At 35.3% G+C, this 20,561-nt stretch overlaps 3 protein-coding genes across 6 annotated transcripts; 2 read left to right on the top strand and 1 right to left on the bottom strand.

Annotated features, from left to right (window-relative positions):
• Positions 1-296: 296 nt before the first annotated feature.
• Positions 297-3,952, bottom strand: LOC147274766 (triose phosphate/phosphate translocator, non-green plastid, chloroplastic-like). The gene is made up of 9 exons (XM_086256450.1): positions 3,393-3,952; positions 2,889-3,011; positions 2,644-2,796; positions 2,306-2,391; positions 1,977-2,061; positions 1,655-1,774; positions 1,493-1,561; positions 779-908; positions 297-650 (listed from the first exon to the last, which is right to left on the bottom strand). Exons 1-9 carry the CDS (start codon positions 3,783-3,785, stop codon positions 574-576), a joined length of 1,236 nt encoding a protein of 411 aa, XP_086112576.1. The 5' UTR covers positions 3,786-3,952; the 3' UTR covers positions 297-573.
• A 6,039-nt stretch (positions 3,953-9,991) lies between these two features.
• On the top strand, positions 9,992-12,574 carry LOC147274765 (uncharacterized). 2 transcript variants are annotated; one of them, XR_015119578.1, is made up of 6 exons: positions 9,992-10,463; positions 10,584-10,697; positions 10,829-10,909; positions 11,240-11,412; positions 11,510-11,614; positions 12,234-12,574. XR_015119578.1 is itself a non-coding variant. In XM_086227378.1 (6 exons), the coding sequence occupies exons 1-6, from the start codon at positions 10,131-10,133 to the stop codon at positions 12,339-12,341; spliced, it is 906 nt and encodes a 301-aa protein (XP_086083504.1). In that variant the 5' UTR covers positions 9,992-10,130; the 3' UTR covers positions 12,342-12,574. The 2 variants fall into 2 exon arrangements, 1 of the variants encoding a protein (XP_086083504.1); XM_086227378.1 differs by having other exon boundaries at positions 11,518-11,614.
• A 4,585-nt stretch (positions 12,575-17,159) lies between these two features.
• LOC147274764 (UDP-N-acetylglucosamine-N-acetylmuramyl-pyrophosphoryl-undecaprenol N-acetylglucosamine protein) lies at positions 17,160-20,488 on the top strand. Of its 3 annotated transcripts, none has more exons than XM_086257273.1 (9): positions 17,160-17,448; positions 18,201-18,552; positions 18,665-18,698; positions 18,820-19,053; positions 19,166-19,255; positions 19,391-19,456; positions 19,544-19,635; positions 19,724-19,771; positions 20,049-20,488. In XM_086257273.1, the coding sequence occupies exons 2-9, from the start codon at positions 18,230-18,232 to the stop codon at positions 20,164-20,166; spliced, it is 1,005 nt and encodes a 334-aa protein (XP_086113399.1). In that variant the 5' UTR covers positions 17,160-17,448; positions 18,201-18,229; the 3' UTR covers positions 20,167-20,488. The 3 variants fall into 3 exon arrangements, with proteins under 3 accessions (XP_086113399.1, XP_086113398.1, XP_086113397.1); XM_086257272.1 differs by having other exon boundaries at positions 18,052-18,552; XM_086257271.1 differs by lacking the exon at positions 17,160-17,448 and having other exon boundaries at positions 17,646-18,552.
• Positions 20,489-20,561: the final 73 nt, after the last annotated feature.

Genomic DNA, 20,561 nt, shown 5'->3' with positions numbered 1-20,561 from the left:
AAATCAGAGTACATGAAGGCCAAGAAAGATATTTTTTTAATAATAAATGAGAAGGGATATGTGTAATTGTTGGCAAAAAATAGACTCTTTTACAACATTACTACAAATAATACATACTATGAAGTCTGTTGGCAAACAGGGCCTATTACCGAATGGTCATGCTCATGCTCGAGGCCCAGCTAAAGGCCCAAAACCCGGTTTCAGCCTGGTCTCAGAAGTGTCGGGTCAGACCCGAAACTAGTGAACAACTCTCTGTAGTTTTTACTTTTGTGGTTTTGTTGAGAAACAAGAAAAAATGGAAGAGCAGTATCATTGGCAGTTTTTCATTTAAAAAAAATTTACGTTCTACATTGAAAACGTGAACCCCTGGAAAATTTCGATTACAACTAAAACCAAAGACAACAGAGGAAAGTTCTCATCATCTGGTCCACAAAAGAATTCAAGCAAAAAACCAAAAACGAAAATGGCAAGGAAAGGGCAAACTAATTAGGTTCCCTGCCTGACCTACAATTGAATTAGAAATTTTCATCTAACTTCCATTAAGGCGCTAAAATCTCATCTCACAACAATACTTCAAGCGGTCTTCGGCTTTGCCTTAATACGTTTCACCCTAGAATACAGGAAAACTCCAGTAAGGGCAATTGCAGTTCCTGCATCATATCCAAACAAGTTATAGACCTCTGTAACCCCAGCAAAAGATTGCTGTAATGAAAGTAAATAGCCAGCATATAAAATCAATTTTTACATCCTTAAGAAATCAAAGTACAAGAAATTTTACCGAGAGCGTTAATTGGTTGAACAGGTGTTTTGAAGAAGAGAACAGAGCTCACAATTACCACCACTCGCTTCACACAATTGCCTACCGAGTGGGTAACAGGTGATACCCTCTGCAATATCATATACGAAACCTGCATGGTTCACCAATAGTCAGCAGTTTTCATGAGCGAGATGCAGAAAGTAAGAAGCATCGTATGCGTTTGGAAAAAAACAAAGATGGATTCAGGAAGGTTTGAAATTCTTAAAATGAGTTTAAATGCATCTATCTATTCCCTTGCATTTTTGCACCCTTACTCTTTTCCTATTAATTAAATTGTCTTTTTATTATTTCCTAAGCAAAACTTTGCACCCTCATGCAAGAATCTTACATTCTTATACTTACGTGCTCCTCAAACCCCCTTGTCATCACCCCACCCTTCCAGCACTCCCAAAGAAAAACAAAAATTAAACTTTGAATTCAGCATGTCAAGGATCATAACAGAATTGAAAGATGAAGTTCAGAACCAATCATTGAAAAAGAGGTGAGTGATTAGTTTGGAGCATGAACAAGCCTAAGAATGAACTGAATGCAGGAACTGGGTATACAATTAATCAGACTTCTGTTAGTTACAGAGGTATATGCATCTCAAAACAATGGTATATACCTCTGCACTTTAAAAATGAACTGAATGCATCTCAAAACCAGAGCTCACGAGAAGACCTAGGAAAGACTAACCTGCTGATATGCATGGAAGCAGAGTGCAGCAATAAGAGACCTAATCATTACTTGTTTAACATTCAATCCCTGTCATTGGAGATTAAAAAAAAAGGATTAATTAGTTTTGAGCATAATCTACAATGAATCTGTAGCAACTTTTAGCTCTCAAAGCATACTCACAGCAGATTGCAGGTATGCTGGAGTAAATTTCACCCCTTCCATGAATATAGCCACAGGGGCTAACAAGAAAAAGGACATGATTGTTATTATTGAGAAGAGCGTAATGTTGTCCATAGATTCCTGCCCAAAACAAACTGCTGGTTATGCCAATTGCAAATTGAAAACAAATCAAGTCAATAAAAGAAGAATGTACAATGAAAAACCAACTATGTGGAACTATTTGGCCTATTTTCTTATCAATCAGAAATTTCCAACTGATTACACTACAACAAGAACCAACATTATAGTTATTCACGACATAAATATGGAAAGCATTGATTACCTCTTTCTTAATCATGACCTTTTTGCTGAGAACGTTACGAGATTGGTTTGTCAAATTGGAAGCCATAGCACTCCAAAATCCAGCCCTTTTCACAGATAAAACAATAAAGTTATATATCAAAACAATAACAGATTTGTATGTCCTTGTTCTATAAATCATATATATATATATATATGCTGTGGTTTCTTTTCTCTTCTGTTTTTGGAATTAATAAAAATTATATAATGTAATTTCTTGTTCTATAAATCATATATATATATATATATGCTGTGGTTTCTTTTCTCTTCTGTTTTTGGAATTAATAAAAATTATATAATGTAATTTCTTACCAATTAAACGAGGCCTCAGTAACTGATGCTAGTCCCACACCACCAACAATTGGTAACAGGGAAGCAACCACCCAAGGAGTAGGTATCTATGTGAGCATGAACATACAAAAGATGAACTGAGACAAACGGGTTGGCAATGAATTGAATATAGAAGCCATAAAATGCTACATTGTGTTTTCATGATAGATTATGCTTCGGTACATAATCATCCAACTCATGCAAATTTTGTAATTCAGCATTGCAAGGAATCACTTCTACAGAATTTACTGTTGCACAGCTGTTGTCAGTGATGTGCACATAGACAGATAATGGGGTGAAAGAGTTTATGAAATCCTTACCTCCCCAAGAAACATGGCAGAGAGGACAACCGAGAAAAAGGGCTCGCTAGCTTTGATGGTGTGAGTGAATGAGACAGCCACTTTCCCAAGACTCATATTAGTAAAAAGGTTACCCAAAGTGTGCACTACTGCCAGTGGTAGAATTGCTGCCAGCTGTGTCAATAAGTAGCTCAAAATAAGAATCACTTACAAGGAAATCAATACCCAATATATCAGACACTTCAACTTAAGCAACTAGTAGATACCTGTGCACCGGTAACCTTCGGCTTTTTGTAGAGATTCAAACCCCACATGAGCAGTACAAGTACAGTCCCAACAGCAAATTGTATTCCAGTGACAGTTACTGGGTATGGGAACACCTTCAAGACCTGTGAAGAAGAAGTTTCTTTAATTATGCTCCATAAATTGCATGTATTCAAGCATTATCTACTCTTATCTCGATCACTATGTTTTAACTTGGTCAAACTATTAATGACTTGCTATTGTCGGAGCATTGGAATAAATTGCATGCTAACTACTTTCCTGGAAAATCTACCTTTTACACCTTTTACATTTTCTTTAGATAAAAAAGAAAAAAAAAAGAAACTGATATTGAGCCAACTTTCCAGGAAACTAATTCCGCCGAAACAAACAGAATCTACCAAAAATCAAATCAACTCAAACGAAGAATTTTCAGGGTTACAAATGAGAATCGAACAACGTTCAGCCAAAACCACACTAAGATAGAAAGAATCCACAAGAATCGCTACCTGCTTGTTGTAGATATTGAAGTAGATGTTGAAGAGGTACCATAGACCAAACAGCGAGCCGAGCTCGAGAGTCTTGAACAAGCTGCTTTTGGACTCGGCGCTCTCGCCGGCGCTCTCCGCAGTAGCCCTAACCTCAAAACGATTCGTTTGGGGATCGGAGGCGGCGGAAGGCAGTGAAGTCCATGGCCTGAGCTTGAAAGACGAAGAGGAAGAAGAGAGCGACCACGATCGGCGAGGCAAAGACGCAGAGAGGGCGTCATTTGTGAGATTGTGAAGCTTCGAAGAGGCGGAGAGTCGTATCGGATCGAATCGGGGGGTCAAAGTCGGGTTCGATGTTCTTCGAAGGTTCGGGAGATAGAGGGACGGAGAGAGAGTGAAGGTCGCGCTCTGCATTTTCGAGGGTCTGGGTTTTGAGATCTGAGAGTGCGAGTGGGAGTGGGAGTGGGAGAGAGAGAGAGAGGGAAAGAGAGAGTGTGTGTGTGTGCGCGTGAGAGAGAGAGAGAGAGAGAGAGAGAGACGTCCTCGAAGAGTCCGTCGAGGGGCGAAGTTGGTTGAGTTGGTTGGGTTTGTTTTTACAGAAGGAGCGCACAACGCAGTGTCTAGGGCCTCTAGGCACTACAAAAATTGGAAATGAAACGACACCAAATTATTTATCACAGCGGAATCTGAAATTCCCAAATGTCGGATACTCTGTAGGTTTGTATGCTAAAATATTTAGGCTTAATTATAAATTTGAAATCTTTAGCGGCACTCGTTATAAACTTATAATAACTCCCCTCACCTTATAAGTTATAACTGGTTTTGCATGTTTATTTGGTTATTATTTTTTTTTTGTAAACTTTACACTCAGGCTATGCATGATACAAATAATGTTAAAAATCTTAAATTTATAATACAAATTTTAATATGTACGTTGATATAATCACTTATTTATCTTTAAATGTTAACAAATTTATTTTTTCTTCATTGAAATATAATTTTTCACATTATTATATATGATGTCGTACAGTTATCATATTAAAAAAGAAATCTCCTATCATTTCTTGGGATTTTTATTAATTTCTATAGAAAACAAAAGTAGTGAGAAGTTCATTTCTTGGTAGGTAAAGTGGATGTGCCTTTTTGTCTTGCTCAAAGAAGAAAGACTTATTTGGCCAAAAAAAAAGAAGAAGGACTTGGGTGGGGTCTATTAATTGACCCTTTGGTGGGATTGGGCAGAAGTTCGATTTGATCTTTGTGTTTGTGGGTGGAAAAGTCATTCCAAATTTCCAACAAACGGCAAGTGACTAACAACACCCACCCAGTTACCCAATTGTGAATCGTTGATGACTGAGATTGTGAGAGTGATAATGAGAAGGATTTAGCTATTTTAAGTGCCACTTGCTTGGCAACTTGTCATTCCAACTTAGTTGGCTGGAGTAGCTCCTTTGAGTTTGGGTTGTTATAACTTATAGTAATATTACTTCATCTTATTGGTGCATAAGCTCTGCGTGAAGCAATAAATTAAATTGAGCCCTTTTAAGCTTTGAAATATGAACCATATATTACATATATACACAATGGCGCTGAGTCAAACAACTACAACTACAATTAACTGTATAAGCTTCATGCGATTTTTGCCCCTGCACACTAATATATCTTAAGGAGAAAATTACAGATTTAATCAAGTTATTTTATACCTAGTTCAATTTTGGTCTACAATTTTTTTTAAGTTCTGTTTTGGTCTACTAATTGTTCTACTTGTTTAATAAATGTTCAGATTTGTTTTCTCAAATTTGGCCTATCCTTTACCCTATTAAATCTCACCCAAATTCAGTAAACATATACTTGTTTTAAAGCTATGCATTTCTTCTTTACAACCATATAAAAATCATTCAAATTGGAGTTCTAAAACTCAAGATAATTGACCTCAAAGTAGAGTACTCGAAACTGCTAATTTTTCAAACTTCACACAATCTCAATTCTCTTAGATTCTAATACTCCAAATTTGTTTTTATGACTAAGAAATGATGAAATATAACTTATACTTTAATTATAATTGAAGAAAATACAACCCAAAGAATTTAAAGTCACAAATCTAGACATTTATTGAACAAATGAAACAATTAGTAGACTAAAACAGAACTTAAAAAAGATCGTGGATCAAAATTGAATTAGGCATAAAATATGTGGACCAAATCTGTAATTTCCTATATCTTAAGCACGTTATGTATGCATATCACATAAATTCTCTTGATTTTTGCTAAAAAAATCATGGGTTTTTAGTTCTTCCTTAAAAATAAAAAGAGAAGATGTGCTGTAAATTAGTGTATAACCTTGAGATTTTGAAGGAAATTAATTAATTGTAAGTACAACTATAAAATTTGTTATCAGTTCTTTGTTTTTGTCGGAAGCTTTATTATCAGTATTTAAGATTTAATTTGTCATAATATTTTTTAGAAATCTATCTGTGATATAGTTTCTTTTAATTTTTATTATATATATTAATATTTTTTTGTCTATTAGGACCATGGAATGAATAACTCATCCATCATCTATGATTCTATATTGATGAATCATCATGAGAAAATAAGTAACAATGCAATTCAATCGAATACTACTTTGAATCCTCAAATTCTTAGCAACGTAATACATAAAGGCTTATTTGCGCCAATGCCTCCTGAAACTAACTTCGATTTTCAATTTGCCCCCTGAAACTTCATTCCTCCCACTTTGCCCCTCGAATTTTACAAAATACTATATTCTGTCATGTCCGTCTATAGATCCGTCAAAGCAGCTGACGTGGAAGGGCATTTTGGTCTTTTACCTGACGCAAAGCTGAATCAGACTGACAAGATGCCAAATCAGCAGCCACATCAGCATTAAGTGGGACCCCTTTGAATATATATATATATATCTCTCTCTCTCTCTCTCTCTCCTCGAATTCTCTCTCGCGTCTCTATCTCTCTTGGCCTCACACCCTCGCCACCCCTCTCTCCGGCGCGTGAGGGTGCGACCGGCCATGGCTAGCGACGGGCTTTGGCCCATCGAGCTCACCGTTCCCTCCTCTTCCTTCCCCTAGTTTCAGTTCAACCCAGAAACCCCCAAACCCGAAATACTGCCCCGAATCCGATCCAAGCCTCGTCGGCGTTGACTCGCTTTTTCGGCGAAATTGGGACCGGTGACCCCATGGGTTTTTTTCCCCAGGCCACGACGAGTCCAGCCGTGGTGTCCCCTTACTCCAACAATGCTCCACGACGGAGAATTAAAGCCACCAAGGCCGGCGGCTTCCGCCATCGATTTCGACTGTTTCCGTCGAGATTTGGCCAATGACCCAGTTGTGAAAAATGATCCTCTATGTATGGGCTTCCTTTCTCCTAAGGCGTGGATGTTCAGTTTTAAGAAATTTGAAATTGAATTTTAGGTTTTTGCCTATTTTGAACGAGAGAGAAAGAAGGAGAGAGAAAGAGAGAGGGAAGGAGAGGCAGAGAGGGAAAGAGAGAGAGAGAAAGACAGAGAGGGATGAGAGGCTGGCCGATGGCTGGGTAGGGTGTTGCGCCGGAAAGAGGACTCGCCGATGGTGGGGCTGGCGACTGGGTTTGGGTGGGGGATCTAATTTTTTTTTTTTTTGGCCAATGGGGGATCTGAAAATTAAAAAATAAGTTTTAAACTTTTAATTTTTGTTTTAAGTTTTTAAAACCATTTGAAAATTATTTTAAGTTTTTAAAATTATTTTTTATTAATTTTTTGTACACTTGGCGTCTAAAAGACCAAAATGCCCTTCCACGTAAGCGCCACGTCAGCTGCTTTGACGGATCCATAGACGAACATGACGGAATATGGTATTTTGTAAAGTTCGGGGGGCAAAGTGGGAGGAATGAAGTTTCAGGGGGCAAATTGAAAATCGAAGTTAGTTTCAAGGGGCATTGGCGCGAATAAGCCATACATAAATAACAAGTTTAAAGAGTATATAAAATTAATGACATGAATTGACTGAAATTTTGTCACATTCACAAATCAAATGAAATACAACGATGCATCAATCGAAAATATAATTAAATTCTTAAGAAATGTGTATTAACATATTAGCTGAAAAATAAGACAAACGTGTAAGTATGAGAAAAAGTTTGTCGAGTATGTAGGCCGGGTTTCCAAGAGTTTGTGATACAATAAAGTCACGAATCCAAAAAAAGTATTTCATTCTTTGTATAGGAATACACGTGGGTTTTTTTTATACATGGAAAAAAATTGTAAATCAAATAAAGTTAATACTTAAATGGACTCCAATAGTTGTTTAAAAGGTTGCTGAGGGTTGAGACCTCTGGTCATTCATCCCGAGTCTGTCTTTGGATCTCTTGATGATCTGTGAGCCGAAACTGGGTATTTGTTAAAAATTTAAAATCAAATACTACAAGTTCCTACCACCCATGTAAGTGAGAGAGAGAGAGAAAGAGAGAATATTGCAACGGTAGGACACAAACACAAAACCTTGCTCTTAATTTGAAAACGTTTACAAATACAAAAGCCCTTGTGCATGAACAGTGGCGGATCTATTAATCAATCGTTATAAATTCAAGATTAAGAAGCTTACGAATATTTATTCTGGGTTTGGGCGTCGCAAGCAAGCAAGGGGCGTCACCTTCAGGGTTCAGGCTTTGTTTCTGCCTTCTGGGTCTAGATCTTTCCTTTCGGTCTCTCTTGTACTTTTTTTTTTTTTTTTTAAATTAACTTGCCAAATCGATGTCATTTTGGCAAGTTAAGAATTCAAAAAATATAAAAACTCATATGTAGATTACGTGAGTCACCCTTTCTTTCTTGTTTCTCTGGTCTTATTTTCTCTTTCAGATATAAACACAAACACTTTGTCTGCAAAATTTTTCCTCATGCCAAGCATTTCTAGGTTCATGGGATCAACTGACCCTATTGACCCCACCCTGGATCTACCCCTGTGCATGAAATTATTTATACTTACACCCCCTGAGGTTTATTGTCTTTTTACATACATTATCTGGGGTTTCAAAAATTACATATAACCCCTACAAGAGAAAATAATAAATAAATAAAAAAGAATATATTTGTATTGAGGTTGGACCTTACACTTTGAGTAACTTATTAGTCCATTATACCCCCTTAGCATGCCTTTTTGTATACTTTCTCATCATTTTTCGTCTCATTATAAGGGGATTATGTGCAACATTTTTGAAACTTCAAGGGGTGTATGTATAATTTTTAACTTCGAAGAATGTATATGAAAAGACGATAAATCTCAGGAAGTGTAAGTGTAAATAACTCTTTATGCATGAGTGCCCTAACAACAAAGCTCAACAAATTGATCAAACAAAGGCATCAAAGAACGTAACACATGCAATGCACTGTATTTAATCACAATAACTTCTTCCATCTCTGAAGTTAACCTTGTTCTTCATTTTCTTTTTGTACTTCTCTTCTGAAGTTTCTCAATTAGCTCATGTGGGTGGTCCATATTTAAAAGCTTAAAAGAGTACAATTATTGGTGTAACAAGATACAAACATACAAAATAACATATCTAAATGCACACATATAATATAAAAAAGTAATGCTATTTGGACCAAATTCAGTGACCAAATAAGAGGGACCAAGTGAGGTGTCATTTGGGGAGATGTGGAGATGAAGACTATGTCTCCAAGTGACACCTCACTTGGTCCCTCTCATTTGGTCACTGAATTTGATTCAAATAATATTACCCAATATAAAAAGAGTAACGTGTTTCAGCTTATTCAATTAATTATGAAATTTTTACACATTATTAAAGCTTTACTTAGAGCCAGGCAATAGATGAGGTAGAATTCAGGCACCCGAGTTCGAGTCTCTATTTCGATCCTTGGAGCCAAGTAGTAAGGGAAGTAAAATTCTTTGTGAATCCTCTGGGCCCAGTATGGATTACTTGACTTTAATCAATTTGATGCGATAAAACTAGTCCAGGACATCCTCGGTTACGAAAAAAAAAAAAAAAACTTTACTTTGAAGAGTACAATTATTGATATAACAAAGTATGAATGGTAATACATCAAGATACATATGCAATCATATGATATAAGAAGGGTAACTTCTTCAATTAACTATAATTTAAAATGTAAATTATTGGTGTAACAACAAAGGATACAATACAAAATGTTTAAAAATATATATATGATATAAGAAGGGTATTAATATTTTTTCAATTAATTATAAAATTTTACCGTTTACTGTTAAGAATGGTAATGATATATTGATATCAAATAATTGTCTTTTTTTTTTTTTTTTTTTATATCAAAGTATTGTCAGATGGTTTGAGAAGTAGTGCGTAACTATTCTTAAATAAGAAGATACGAATTAAGAACGAGACACGTGTAACATTTTCTTCCATAATTAGTAAAAATCCCGTCCTCCCTCAATTTGAGGCTCTCACACACACAAGTAGCGAAACCCAAAAATTCTACTATTTTCACACCCCAAATTGCCCCTGGACGTTGTCATAGCTGTACTCATGAGTAAAATTTAGCAGGGTTAGTTTCGTACTTTACTCTATAATTATGGATAATGAATTAGCTAATATAGGAGCCACCATATCCCGCAGAACACGTGCGAGCATTGAGCGACTTTACGCACACAACCGCTCATTTTTCGCTCCAAATTGGAACCCTCCAAAGGCTCCAATCGTTAATTATAAACATTTTCCGATAAAATCTTTTAAACTTTCCCACTTAGAAGGAAAAAAAGAATCTTGAAGAAAGAGGATAATGCATTCGCTGAGCTTCAAAGTTTTCACTGATTATAGCTGGTTGGGGACGAGGAGGCGTTTTCCGGGTCGAGCAAGCTACAGCAGTGTTGCGAATTTGGAGGTCGGGGCCAGAAGATTCGGGTCGGGTTCTAGGGATTTCGGAAGAGCGGGTAGGATTGTAGCGTGTGCTTCGGAGTCGGAGAGGAACGGTAATGGCTGGAGTGGAAGTCAGAGTTCAAGTCCGGGTGCGGGTGCGGGTGCGGGTCCGGGTCCGAGACCGAGTTCGTTTCTGTCTCGGAGTCAGACCTACGCTTTGTTGAAGCAGCAAATGGAGGTTGCTGCAAAATCTGAGGTGAGTATTTTAGCAAGCAAACAAATGGCGAAATGGAATTTTTCTTTGCTTTAATTCTCATTGTTTTTCTTAGACGCCAAACAGAGGATTACGGTTTTTGAGCTTTGTTTTGAATTGTAGGATTATGAAGAGGCTGCGAGGATGCGTGACTCGTTGAAGTTGTTGGAAAAAGAAGAGCCGGTTTTGTGGCTCCGAAGGTTGATAAAGGAGGCAGTCGCTTCAGAGAGGTTTGAGGTAATCAATTCCACTTTTTCCTTTTGTTTTTCTGTTTTTAAAAATTAATTTTATTTGGATGGTGTTTATTGCTTAATTGAGCTCCAAAATACAATACCAAATTCATTTCATGATTTTATGATAATGTTCAGGATGCAGCTAAGTATCGAGATGAGCTAAAGCAAATTGCCCCTCACGCTTTCTTGAAATGTTCAAGTGATGCAACAACCTTGGTATGAGAATGTACTAAATTAATATTTTATTTTGTATAGCGCTAATTTCTCGGTGTTTTATTAGCTAAATTTATCAAATATTTACATTGCTGACTGTGTTAGCTTGTTAGGTTCATGATTGTTGCTTCTGTTTTCTCTTGTACTTTGCTCCAATTTGTTGTTTTTAGAATTGTAATTATTATGACGGCCCATGAGAATTATATTGGGAATAAAACGCTTCTACAGCGGATAACATAAAGTTTGATAGAATTGGCCAAAAAACAAAAGAAGTTTGATAAAGAAGTGTGCAAGCTAATTGATGAATCTGAAGTAAAATTTTTGTTTCTTCAGGGAATTCGGGTTCAAGTTAGGAGTGTGTACATAGAGGGCCGAAGTCAGCCTTCAAAGGGGCAACACTTCTTTGCATATAGAATAAGAATTACCAATAGCTCTGACCGCCCTGTTCAACTTCTTAGAAGGCATTGGATTGTCACAGATGCGAATGGAAAATCCGAGAATGTCTGGTTAGTTGAATTACTTTTCCATGCTATCTGTTATCTCTTCTGGATATCTTGTTTTCAATTTGGTCATTATTGGTTAACCAATATTTTGTGTGTTAAGCATTGTAGGGGGATTGGTGTTATTGGTCAGCAGCCAGTAATTCTTCCTCAGGCTAGTTTTGAATACTCATCTGCATGCCCGTTAAGCACTCCGACCGGCAGAATGGTAAGATGAGACACTTCTCTTTTCTTTCATTCTTCCATGAAAACTCATATAAAAATTATCTTTCATTGGTTTTGTAAAAGGATACAATCAGAAAAAGAAAGGCTTTCGTCCAAAAAAAATTCAGAAAAAAGAAAGGCTTGAACTTTCTTTAATCTGGTTTGTGCCATTAATTATTATGAATTTATGATACTCTTATCAATTACAGGTTATATGTCATACTTAAAGTAGTTCTGCTTGACATTAGATGAATTTTTCAAATAAAGCACCTCTATTGCCTTAACATCAAGAAATTAACTAATGAAAAATATTGTATTTCTATGTGAATTTTTTTTCCAACAATGCATAGATATGATTAGATAGAATCCTGAGATGCCACCTAGTTCTGTATCTATCACATTATCACTCAACTACTCTATAAATCACTTGACTATAGAGTTTTCTTCTCAACCTATAACAAAGGGTACCAATGTTTTGTAACATTTGATGTAAAGAATTTAACTTATATAGTCATATCAATATCCTTCATTATAAATCCACAGATACAAAATGCAACATTAAAAAAATTGCCCCTTAAGAAAACACTAAAATATTGATATATTTTTGGTTTGGTACAATGCAGGAAGGTGACTTTGAGATGAAACACATCAATAGGTTAATTTCAGAATCGTTTAACGTGGCTATTGCCCCATTTTCCCTCTCCATGTTTGAAGATGACGACAACTTCTGAATTTTGAGAAGTGAGTTTTGGCATCCATTGGGAGGGGCAGAGGAATTTCTTTAAAAAAAGGCAACAGAAAAACTAAACATCCTATTTGTTGTATTCGGTAATCCAAGTGTAAAAATCATTTTTGGGGGGGGGGGGGATAATGTATTTATATAAATTTTATGTAACAATTTGTAAAGATGAATGTATAGGTTTTGTATGAAATTTGTTATAAAAGGGCCTTATATGTTGATTGATGATTGATAGTCATGGCGTCCTACATTCCCTCATACTCTTCTTGCTTCAGGTTTGGCATTACTATGTTGATGAAATGTAGGGATGACAATCCAATCATGCTGTGTTTGAAAAATGTCAATTCGAGTTTGTGTCAAGCAATTATCAATTGTAATATGATTTGTTTAATTGATCATGTCAAATTTTAGTTTGTTCAGGTTGGCATTCATATTTCGTAAACTATAAACTTAAATAAGATTAGATTCATTTATCTATAACCAAACCCATCAGTATTCATAGCATACTATATCCTAGAAAAATGAAAAACAGAGAAAAAAATCCTCTAATTTAATAACTCATAAAACACCAACTCAATCAATGGAAAAAAAAAACAGATATATCTTCCTACAATATCGATTTTAAAATCATGTCAAAATTGTGCTCTTCATATAAGAAATAAGATTTACTAATTTTAGTGTTTCTTTTGCACTGTATCATTGAAAATTTATCGCTAGTGAAATGTACACCGTCTCTCATTTCATAACAATAAATTTGGGATTGACTTCCCCCTCGAACTCAATGTAACATTTTTGGGTTATAAACAAAGTTCTTTTGGTTGAAGCAAGTTTCTTAAAAATTAATGACAGTGACTTTTGGAAACTTACAGCTATAGCCTATAGTCATGCAGACATGCACCAGAGCATTGGTGTTATGACCTTTCAGCAGAGTTACTAGTTAAGCATACATGCAGTTATTTGTCATGTTGTGGCAATCACTAGAGATATATAATATCTCCGTAAGATAGGATCCAAATCTTCTACTTCTTTTTACTTCACTTTTAATTATAATCATGTATTTATTATCTAAGAGTAAATGATGAAATTGATTCATATAACACTTTTTGGGTGTAAATGAAATTACATTTATCCTTGAAATTATATTACACGATTAAAATTAAAACAAGCGAAAATAAGACAAGTAGAGAATCCAATTCCTATAAGATATTTCTGTTGTATATAGTTTAAGTTGGTGAAAATATATGCTCCAATCATATATATATATATATACATCTTGCATAAAGCCCTGTCATATTGGTGTAACAGGTTGAATGCTCAATAACTTTTATATAAGGAACCATTACCATCCTAGTTAAAATATTTGATTTTCTATTAGAATTTGGATCTCTGCTTGTTTGTCCTTGATTTTAAATCAAAGTCGTGTATTAGATATTTAAGGGTTCTTCCATATTTTATTTAGGGTTAGTACGCAGTACTAAAACTTGATCAAGAATACATGTGATGGTTTTGTAGTTCTAGCCATTAAGAACGTTTATCCCTATACTTAAGATTCCAATTTCAAATCCTACACTCGCAATATATATATATATATATAACTCAAATATACATTAGATTAGAAACCAATAATGGCAAAGATAAGGTGAGGATGCAAGATCTTGTTATCTCACATTGAAAAAGTATAACCTTACATAGTAGCTTATAAGGGTTTGAGCTACTTCTCCTATTGCCAATTGGTTTTGAAATGAATACTTAAATTCCTTAAGTTAATACTTTGTGGTGCAGGCTAGGCATTACCATTGAACAAAAACATGAATAAGCTAGCTAATATATATGTGTGTCAGTATGTGTGTGGTCTATATATAGTTTAGTAGAAATGAAAATTAACAGCAGTCAAGAGTGCCTCGAAGTCTCATTATTTTATTAATATTAATATTAATATTATTTTTTATTTCCATCTCTCCCGCTGATGATCACATGTATGACATTCCAGGTTATCATATATATCGCATGTTTAACAGGCTAACAGCCTAAGCTCACCATTTAGCTGTGCTTGTGAAACATATCAAACGTACACACACAAATACACAATGCCTGGCTAGCTAGCTATCTAACTTATATATATATATATATATATATATATAGAATATAGATACTACTCTTTTCTCCACTTTCTCCATTCATTTTGCGTGAGAGTTGATTAATTAAGTGGGAGACTCTCGCACCAGTAGTCACTCATTTTAAGTAATAAACTCATCGATCAAGTGCTTAATTAACTAGCTGCTTTTGCTCTTGGGTTTCTAATTGTCTGTGGCCAGTACTCAATATGAAGAGCAATATAATAGGTCTGTTTCTCTCCCTCTCGATCACTCTAAAAACACACACAGATCGATATATTTGGGTTTATAACTATAAGCTTTTTTAAATGTCTAGTATATATAGAAATGATGTCTCTAATTATTGTTAATTCTTTGGTTTGGATATGCATTTTTGAAGCAATTGTGTTGTGCCTGAATCTGGGTATTGAATCATTAATTAGCATATATATTAATTTCTCTGCAGGCTCTAGTCTCATGTAGTGAATACAGAGACTCAACTAATTTAGGTGTAGATTTTCTTTTAGTTTTACTTTAAGAGTACGTATATATCCGTGCGTTATGAACTTCAGAAAGCTAGCCTACCAACCAGGGTGTTTCTCTTCGCTTTAGAAGTTTCAAGTTCGAATTTTCCTGATTAAAATTAAAACAAAAATAAACTTCCATATTTACTGAACAATTACTCAACAACCTCCCTTTTTTAGGATTCTTAATACTTTTGCTAACATACTCATGCTTTTCATGCTGCAACCAACTGAAGATTCCTCTTCCATATAAAATGAAACCATCTATACTCAAGTACGGAAAATGATTTGTTTGCCTCTAAATTATATTCTATTAATTAATTTTCTTGGCATACCTATAAATTTTGTTCTTTACCAGCTCCCAAAAACTAATTAATGAATTTTCAAAAGCTAATTTGGCTTATTCATTTTTTTCAGTATTATTCACAATTATTATAACCAAATTCACCATGTACGGTGACCGCAATGGGTCGTGAGGTGTGGGATCTACAATTTTTTAAAAATTTATTGGTTCTTAATTATAATGTTGTGGTTCTTCAATTAACTATAAATAGGCTCAACTTGTCCACATCCTATCCTCGAACCTCTTCTGTGGGTTCTTAAAAGTTGCTAATTATTTTTTCCATCATTTATATTTTATTCCTCTGGTTTTGTCCTCTTTAAGTGAAAAAAATAAAATTCATTGAATTCTAATTTGAGTAAGATTACGTATAAATCCCTTTCTTTAATCCATTATTAAAGTAAACACTTATTCAGAAAATGAATAAATAATTTAATAAAAAATATTGAATGGAATTTATAAATATACAAATAAATTTGACTCTATTATTAAAGACGTGATATACATGTGATACCTAACGTTACTCGATTTCAAAAATGAGGTCCAAATAGATATGTCATGCAATTCTAGATCCATATATAGTTAAAAATCTTGAAATAATGGTTGCCCCATTGTCCAAGTAATTTCAATTTGTAGCGTCAATCAGGTTTTGTGCTTGCTTGGTCGCCACGCTTGTCACCGCCTTAATTCATTCACTATTTTGACACCTGTTGTTGAAACGTTGAGCACTGTCATCGTCTCACACCCCACAACCTTTCCCTCTGGCTTTGGCTCTGGTTGTGCAACACGTTATCTAAATAAAGCAAAAAACTAAAAAAGAAATTAATCTATGGTCTGCAACTTTCACTATATATGGAATATTAATTTAATCTGCACCGTTAATTTCCTCCATTATTTTTTATTTACTCCTTTTCTTTCTTTCGTGTCTCCCTTTTCGCTTTATTGATTTAGAACCTGGCGGTGATTTTTGGTTCCACTTTTATAACACAGAGGAACCCATCACCCAGTGGACCTTTGTGGATTACAAGTGAAGTGGCCAACCCTTACATTATAAGTTTCATAAAATAATTAAACTACTTGAACCAAAAAAGAAAAACTATTATTTTTGTAACTACTATGTGAAATAAGTAAAATGCCTAAGATCAAAATTAAGGTCGGGATTATAGTTAAATAGTTGGAAATGTCTACGAAATATTGAAGTCCAATCATTGAATTGAGATTACAAATGATGGAAAGAACATGATTGTTTAGTTTAACCTTCCTCAAAATGAACATTTTATAAAAGTATCCATAGAATAAGTGACCATTGTTGTCTCACAGCAGGCAAGTCAAGGCGAAATGTCTCAATCTAGGACCATCAACAGCCTCATCCTTCAACTGAAAGCCAACATGACCATTGCTCTTTTAGGCATTAATTAAAGAATTAAAGTATATATATTATGTATGCTTCCAATCAGCCAATGCAATTAAATGGGTCCCCCTCCCCCTTTTTGTGATATCTGTTTTGATTGGTACAATCATGCCAATATCATGAGTGTTCTTGACCCCATCATAGGTCCAAAAAACATTGGTCAAATTCACTTTGGTCCAAGCTATTTTTGTTTTACAGGTCATGGTAAACTGAATGCTGGTAATGGGGTTCCACCCAGACCGACCCAGTTGCTTTTCTTTTGGGTTAACTCAATCCACCCATGCAGTTGCTTTATTCCTTGCATTAGTTTTGTACTCAAAAAGCATCTTCAAGCATTCCAATAAAAATTTCCAATTACAATTGTTCCCTGGTGCTCTCTCTCTCTCTCTCTCTCTCTCTCTCTCTCTCTCTCATTTTGGAAACTTAAAAGTTTGGTTATCCAAGTAAGGTGACAAAGCATGTATGTCTTGATAAATTTTATATTTGCATGGAAATATGGAGATTGAGAATGCAGAGGATTTTGGTCTGTTTACAAGTATTTTTATATAAGAAAGAAAAAGAGAAGCTTGTGCCTTATGCTCAAAGCATACCACCCTTTTCTTCCCTCTCTCTTTCTCTCTCTCCCTAGTCCCTCTCTCTCTCTCGCTGTCTTTTAGTTTTCTCATCTCCATAGCAAAGAAGCAACGCATCTCCTCCTCTCACACACCACCACATTTTTCTTGCTTTCCCTTGTAAGTATCAACCTTTCCTTTGCTTAGAATTTAGCTGCTTCTTCTTATCTTATTTTGCTCTATTATAATAACGAAAAATGTCGGTTTTGTATCTTTCTGTGCAAAAATCCACATAAAGTTTGGAATCTCTGCTTAATCTCAAGCATCAATGTGTTCAAATAGGTGATGGATTTTGCTGTTTTGACTTTCCATTTGTACCCAAAACCAGTTCTTCTGCATAACTAGAACTTCCCATTTCCCTTAAATGTGGTTTCATTTCATCATTAGTATCTTGTCCTGGTGGTTCTCTGTTTTGCCTTTTCCGTTTTGGATTTTCATAAATTTTTTTGTGATTTGGTTGTTGCTTTGAGCATTTCAGCTTTACTTTTTGAACAAATTTATTCTTATACTTTATTCTTAAGAATTTCTCTGTAATGAGCTTGTCAAAGATAATTTTTTGAAGCTCTGATTTTGAAAACATATTCTGCCTTTTGGTTTCTCAGGTTTCCCAACATTAATCTATTCCCTAAGTAAAATTGTTTCATTGGGATCCCAGTTGCCTCAGCTTGTTTTATCTTTCTTTTCTACTATACCTCCAGAAAATCATTAACCAAAATTTTTCAGGTTAATTCAATTGTTTGCATTGCTCAGTCATACTTCTGTACAGATTATTTTTCCTTTGAAGATTTGAAAACAAATTGCCAGACATCCCAAATCATTGCGAGTGAACAATCAGAGAAGTAATAAAAGTAACGTCATGAGTTTTTTAACAGGAACCCCAAAAAGTTCTTGGCAGCCAATTATGACTGCGGATACAACAACCTCAAGTTACTGGCTGAACTGGAGGGTCTTGCTTTGCTCCATATGGATCATAATTTCCTTGATTCTTTCGGTACTTCTCATATGGAAGTTTGAAGGGTTACGCAGTTCAAAGCGTAAGAGCAGGGAAACCCAGCAAGAAACAGCCGGAACTTTATATGAGGATGAAACTTGGAGGCCATGCCTCAAAGGCATCCACCCAGCCTGGCTTCTGGCGTTTAGAGTTCTGGCTTTCTGTGTTCTTTTGGTTCTGCTCATCATCACAGGCTTTGTGGATGGAGGTGGCATCTTTTTCTTCTATACACAGTAAGCTGCTATTTCTTGAACCAATTATACATAATTATACTCAGCTAAGGCTGTGCTTGATAATGGTGTTTTACTTGGCTTTTAATTGGTGATGCTTGTTGGTTTTGGACAGGTGGACATTTACATTGGTTACTATTTATTTTGGGGTAAGTTGTTGCAACTTCAAAGACCCTTCTCTAATGACTAATCACTCTTCTTTCTCTGCTTGAATTTTTTCTTCTTTTTATTCATTTTTCAATTGCTGATCGTACCAATTTCCATGTCTAGCTTGGATCACTGATCTCCATTCGAGGATGTTACCGATACCATAAGAAAACTGCCGGGGATAAGGTTGATAGTGTTGAGGTAGATGCAGAGCAAGGCACTTATGTGGCTCCTGCACATAGGGGAACCTCTAGTGCCTCCACCCCCATCACAGAGAAAGCCTTAGGCCCCCATGTGCAACATCAAACTCGCCATCCTGCCGGCATTTTGGGTTATGTCTTCCAAATAATTTTCCAGGTAAAATGTTTTAGAGTTTGTAACTGTAAGTTGGATGAAATTGGGTCTTCAAGCTGTATACTTCATAGTTTTGATTACTTACCTTATTCAATATGCTTTTACTTGTAAACAGATGAATGCAGGTGCTGTTGTCCTCACAGATTGTGTCTTTTGGTTCATAATTGTTCCATTTCTCACAATCAAAGATTACAACTTGAATTTTGTAAGTATCATATACAGCCTTGAGTGACTTCAACAATTATGAACATATGCAGCCATATGATAATACTCTGCTCAATCAATCAATTATGCAATCTGTGATTATGATGGTAAACATGTTTCATCCTTCTTATGGCAGCTGATTATAAATATGCACACAATCAATGCTGTCTTCTTGCTTGGTGAAACTGCCTTGAATTGCTTGGTAAGTTGCAGTAACCAGTTTAAATCACTGTTGGGTTTTCAAATCTTATCATGAATTTATTTTAACATGTTTTTTTGTGCTCTTCAGCCGTTTCCTTGGTTCCGAATTGGATATTTCTTTCTGTGGACAGTCACTTATGTAGTTTTCCAGTGGATTTTTCATGCTTGTATGAAACTTTGGTAAAATTCTAATCTCCTTTTATTTCCCATATTACAAAAACATAATAGTTATATACTAGTAGTGATGATTTTTGTCTTTCAAAAACAGGTGGCCGTATCCATTTCTTGACTTGTCATCTCCATATGCTCCACTATGGTGTGTAGTCTTAACCATCACCTCTTTGTATTGTTTTATACTACTTACTTTCAGGGTTATGTTCTCTAGCCAATATCCGACGTAGTTATGTTGTCAGACTAGCAATATGAATCACACATTCAAATAAGATTTTACTTAATTAATGATTTACATTGACAGTTTGACAGTATAACATGTCAGACTGTATAAGAAAAGAACATTTCCCTTTTGTAACTTTATATGTTAGTTTATCTATTTAATTATATGCTTCCTCTAACTGCAAACCCAATATTGAAAGGTACTTGTCGGTGGGTCTACTGCATATCCCATGCTATGGCATTTTTGCTCTGGTTATGAAGCTGAAACGTCATCTGTACTCAACAAGGTACCCTGAATCATATCAATGCGTGAGGTAACTTGGGCCACAAGCAGTAGCTGAAGCCAAACATAGCGTAGTACCTAGAAAAAAAAAAATACAGTTGTAATTCTTTGTAGAGGGAGAGGATGCAGACAAGGCCAGAGAGATCAAATTTTCAAATTATGGGTCCATATGCCTTGAACAGAATCATGGAAAATTACTGTTTGGTAATTAAGTTTTGGATGCTCATGTCATGCTCCAAAGTAGTCATCATACAAAAAAGCAACATACTTGGTGGTTCCTTTATGTAAGCATTTCCCAAACTAGTGGCATGCTTGCGAGTTGCAACTGCATATATATATAAGTTGGAAAAGGAGTTCATTATAGACATTCTTATTCCTAATATCTACGTTGTTTTACCATTCAATACAGACTCTGCTCATCTCTACTTTT

Source organism: Dryas octopetala, chromosome 9 (genome assembly GCF_963921425.1).
Source record: "Dryas octopetala chromosome 9, drDryOcto1.1, whole genome shotgun sequence".
NCBI classification, from domain to species: domain Eukaryota; kingdom Viridiplantae; phylum Streptophyta; class Magnoliopsida; order Rosales; family Rosaceae; genus Dryas; species Dryas octopetala.
This window is presented reverse-complemented; position numbering and strand designations above follow the sequence as displayed.